At 42.7% G+C, this 4679-nt stretch overlaps 1 protein-coding gene across 1 annotated transcript; it reads left to right on the top strand.

Moving 5' to 3' along the window:
• The first annotated feature begins 680 nt into the window (after nt 1-680).
• Nucleotides 681-3857, top strand: LOC123056114 (uncharacterized). Its single transcript, XM_044479846.1, has 6 exons — nt 681-1107; nt 1201-1401; nt 1529-2136; nt 2252-2389; nt 2948-3052; nt 3198-3857. The coding sequence occupies exons 3-6, from the start codon at nt 1651-1653 to the stop codon at nt 3855-3857; spliced, it is 1389 nt and encodes a 462-aa protein (XP_044335781.1). The 5' UTR covers nt 681-1107; nt 1201-1401; nt 1529-1650.
• Nucleotides 3858-4679: the final 822 nt, after the last annotated feature.

Genomic DNA, 4679 nt, shown 5'->3' on the forward strand with positions numbered 1-4679 from the left:
TGGATGAAGCACTCGTTAATTTTGGGCGGACGACGACACGGGGCATTTGGTGTTCTTAGGCTACTGGTGAACTAGGATTCGAAGGCAAGCCTTGGTGCTGTAGATTTCTGTTGTGTGTGTTGGGGTTAGGATGCTCATGAAGGCTGTATATTAGGCGATGTTTTTTGGTGCTGTAGATGTCGGGGGTTGCTCCTGATGGGTGATTGACTTGCCTGATATGGTATATGTGTTGCCTACGCAGGTGTTTTGATAGTGTTTTTGATTTAGTGTAGGAGAATAATGTTTCTTCCATGTCGATGTTGCCCCTGTTTTGTGAGCGACTTGCCTGATATGGGTCATGTGTTGCCTATGCATGTGTTTAGCGCCAGTGGGCAGTAATGTTTCTTCCATGTCGATGTTTCCCCTGTTTTTGTGAGTGACTTGCCTGATATGGTTCATGTGCGTTGCCTATGCATGTGTTTAGCGCCAGTGGTTTTTGAGGACAGTAATGTTTCTTCCATGTCGAATGTTGCCCCTGTTTTGTGAGTGACTTGCCTGATATGGTTCATGTGTTGCCACGCATGTGTTTAGCGCAAGTGGTTTTGATTTACTGCAGGAAAGTAGTGATTTAGCAACGGAAAACGTACATGTGATGTTTTGTGTGTGCGTGAGGTAGGAAGTAATCCAGCAGAGGGAGGGTAATAGGGCTAATTGTAGGACAGTTTTAAGCACTTCATGAGAAGTCATTCAGTGATTTTGTTTTAGGTGCTTTGATTTGTTTCAGAGTTTATAGGACATGTAGAGGGAGGGTAATAGGGCCAATTGTAGCACAGTTGTAACATAGTGAAAATCAGATAGTTTACAACCCTTTTCATTGTCCACTTTTTTTTTGTAAATTGTTGTTTGCTTAGTTTAGTAAGAATTTAGTCAAACGAATTTTTTTGGATGATATAGAGTTCTTTCAGAATCATTTTTCTATTTTTTTAATGATGAATCTCACTGTTTGTCCTTTAAATATGCAGCAGAAAATAGATGGCTGGGACAAGTCATAAGTCAAAACAGGATGGACTTGTTGGATCAAGTCATGATGACCTTGCATCTCATGGGAATGAAGAGCATCAAACACAGGTGTGCACATGCTCAGGAAGTTTTATGTTCTTCCTGTACAAAACATAGTTTGTTTTCCACTTTTCATTGATTTATGTGGTTTCCATCTTCTAGCCACGAAGCAGTGCACCAATAACTGGGTACAAGCGTCAGAGAACTAAAGCAGTTATTGCACGGGGGAAGCGTCCTGATGATATTATTAGTAATGAGAATAGTAACGAGAGCCAAGCTGCAGATGTTGGGAATAAAAATGTCGAAGGTGCAGACGTCGACCAACCTCCAAAACCAAAACGCCAGAAGAAGGGAGGAACTGAGGTATGTGCATAGTTGCCTCAGTTTTACTAAGCAGTTGCCCAGCAATGCTTAGTAAGTTGCCTATGTTGTGATGAACCTTTTTTCCTTTGCTAATTCCTTTTTTCTATTTTTTCCTCATGTCCAATAGGGTCGTAGGAACAGGGCATCCCCTGCAAGGCTCTGCAAGTTGAACAAGGACTTGGTTCCTGACCAAAAAGGGTCATCATTGGAAAAGAATTTGGTGGCATTCTGGATCTTGCAACGAGTAGCATGCCCGGAGATCTTAGCCAGTGGATAATGAAGCATTACGACCCTGAGATTTCGCAGATAGTCATTCCAGAAAGGGGGAAGATTCCTGTAGATGCCGCAAGTGTCCGTAGGATATGCGGTTTGCCAAACAGGGGCAAGAAGGTGTGCTTCGAGAATCGGCCTGAAATCACAAAGGCAATGTACAGTATTTACAACATCACATCCAAGAACTCCCCAACCCTCACAGAATGGTGCAAGATGATCATAGACATGGGAGGATCTCATGATGATGACTTTGTCCGCGCTTGGCTAGCTCTTGTTTTTTCGTGCTTCCTTGCCCCTTCAACTAGTTTGAGTATTTCCCCAAAGAGCTTCCCGGCGGTCATGGATGTCAATGGAATAACGGAAACCAATATATGCCAGTTTGTTGTTGATCAACTAAAGCTTGCGTTCACTTCGGGGCGTGCCAACAAGAAGGATGTTTGTTGTTGTGTTTTCCACCTTGTTGTAAGTGCTTCAAGCTGTTTTGTTTTTTTAAGCATCCATTGTTTACTTTTCTTTTCTTTTTTTGCAATCATTAGCTAACTTAAACTTTGTGTTCTTTTTCCTTGTCTTTACGCAGCTGTTGTACCTAGACTCTCTGGATGTTGATGAGCCAATCCCGAACTTGGTACCAAGGGTTTCAGTTTGGAATTCAGATTTAATTTCCAAAGTTATCAAGAAGGACAGGAAGGCTCCAAGAGAATACGGCAAATTGCGGGTAACTCAATTTTTCTGTTTTAGGATATATATATTATTGTCATATTGTTTTTAGGCAACACTACTATTTTAGAGTAGGCAATTCACTTTGAAAGACCAAGCAAGGTAATGTAACATTTTGGGCAAGTGCTTCACATATATTTCAAGTGGGTCCAAGTAGTTATCAGACTTCTCTGAACCTTTTTCGTTTGCCATGCACACAGTTGGATAATGTTTACAAGAAGGATTTGTTGGTTTGTTGTATTTAATGGTAGCTGCTGTAGTATATTTTTAGCTCTTTTTTTGTGTGTGCAATTTACATGTTGAAAAGTAGCAAGTTTATACAACAACACAAGCAACTTATGTTCTGAAAAGTAGCAACTTGCATACCAGTTCTTCTTTTTTGCTGATTACAGTATCCACTAATAGTAGGCAACAGGGAAGTGGCATAATGGTTGCAGTAATTTTCAGACAATTAGTAGTACTATTTTTCTTCATTTTCTCAGTTCTTTTTTGTATGGGAGTGCCAGAATTGTTGTCACTCATAGTTTTTTTATCTTCTTTGGCTATAAACCACCAGCTCAAGATGGAGTTTTTCCGGTGTGCGGATGATAGCTTGTTTGGCAGTATGGACCACATCACCAAATTTGTTGCCACAAGATTGCCCGAGTTGTATGACAAAACAGTAAGTTATCTAGCACTTGTTTTTCCCTCTCAATGTTGTTCCCCTTTTTATCGCCATTTGTGCATTCAGCCATTTTTTCAGAATCTTGAATAGAAGATATGTACTTATCATGTTCTCTACCATCCACTTTTGTGTTTTACAAAAGCAAAAGAAGCTCACAGGGTTGGTGCACGAAATGTGTTCCGTAATTTCACATGCAGTGGGGAAGCTCGTGACTGGGGTTGGGAAGATAGATGATGATGAATGGGGGACAAAGGAGGCAGATCCTACTACTGTGGAGACAAGCAGGCGGCAGTCTAATAGAAGGGGCAAGCGAGTACCAACCGGAAGAGACAGCTTAGCAAGTGAGGAGGAATCGTTTAATTCCGACAGCGACGACAGCGAGGCAGCCGATAGTGAAAGCGAGGGAGATGGCAGGGATAAAGGTAGTGATGAAAGCGATAGCGATGGCAGTGCAGACAACGATGATGGTAATGATGGATCAAGTGGAGTTCAGGGGATATCAAGTAGCCAGGGAGCACGACAAATGGTGGATCACCACGAGGGGGCAAGTGCTGACATGGGGAGGGAAGACGGAACTGAGAGGAATGAGGACAATGAAGATGATGATGAAGAAGAGGATGACGAAAAAAAGAAGAGGATGAAGGAAAGGAGGACGATGACGATGAAGAAGGCGATGGGAATGATAAAGACAAGGAAGATGATGGGCAGGGGAAGCAGGATGAAGATGATGAAGATGACAGTGGAGGTGGCAACGGTGGTTCAGGCAGCAATGGTGGCTCCGGTCGGGATGAGGATCCCGTAGCTGAAAACCCAAGCAGCGATGATGATGAACAATGCATGCTGCAATTTCTGATTGAAAAGAAGAGGGACAGAAAGGCAAAAGGATTGGATGAGGCAGATAGGATCTCCATCAGAGACCTTGTGATGACAGAATTCAAAACCGTTGTTTCCCCAAAACCACGCTTCCTTGTTTTTGAAGTGAAAGAAATGTTGGATATTGATGACATATCCATGGCAACCGAAGCGAGGAGGATGTTCGAAGAGTTGTTGAGGAAGAAAGACTTGGAAATGGTCTTCACTTTCAACCGTAAGGAAATATGTCCAATGCCGGTTCGCCAGAAAATAATGAGAGAAATGGGCGCTCTAAATGAAGCTACAGAACCAAAGAATGCTCGTCCAACCCAACTACCACCACTCCCGCCATCAAAGAAGATGAAGAAAACTGTCAGTTTCGTATTAGAGCCATCTGTGATGAATGAAACAGCAATGCATCCGCAAGCATATCGTGCCGAAAATCCCGGTTATGGCCAAGGGGGAAAGTCAAGGCAGTCAGCCATGAAAAAATCTATTCCTTCTCAGCAGCAACAACAGGCAAATTCTGAAACAAAAGAGGCAATTCATGAGAATGACAAAACACAGGTGGTAAAGAGTACACCATCAAGCTCAGCAGTACCCCCGTGCAGCAAAGTTAGAGATGAGGCAGTACCTACAGGAGCAGATCCAAAGCAGTTGGGTAATTTTCATTCCCAATGTCAAGCAAGTGGATCACATATTCTGGCAACTCAGTCCAAGCAGGAAGCAAGACCAGCTGTTTTCCAGGCAAGTTCTGCAGAGAGAACACTTG

Source organism: Triticum aestivum, chromosome 2D (assembly GCF_018294505.1).
Source record: "Triticum aestivum cultivar Chinese Spring chromosome 2D, IWGSC CS RefSeq v2.1, whole genome shotgun sequence".
Classification (NCBI taxonomy): Eukaryota; Viridiplantae; Streptophyta; class Magnoliopsida; order Poales; family Poaceae; genus Triticum; species Triticum aestivum.

What these genes read in the sequence shown, in the direction of transcription:
- LOC123056114 (XM_044479846.1), top strand. Translation starts at nt 1,651, where the DNA reads ATGCCCGGAGATCTTAGCCAGTGGATAATGAAGCATTACGACCCTGAG. An exon ending in GTTGTGTTTTCCACCTTGTT is followed by an intron (nt 2,137 to 2,251) that starts GTAAGTGCTTCA and finishes GTCTTTACGCAG; the next exon opens with CTGTTGTACCTAGACTCTCT. An exon ending in CCGAGTTGTATGACAAAACA is followed by an intron (nt 3,053 to 3,197) that starts GTAAGTTATCTA and finishes GTTTTACAAAAG; the next exon opens with CAAAAGAAGCTCACAGGGTT.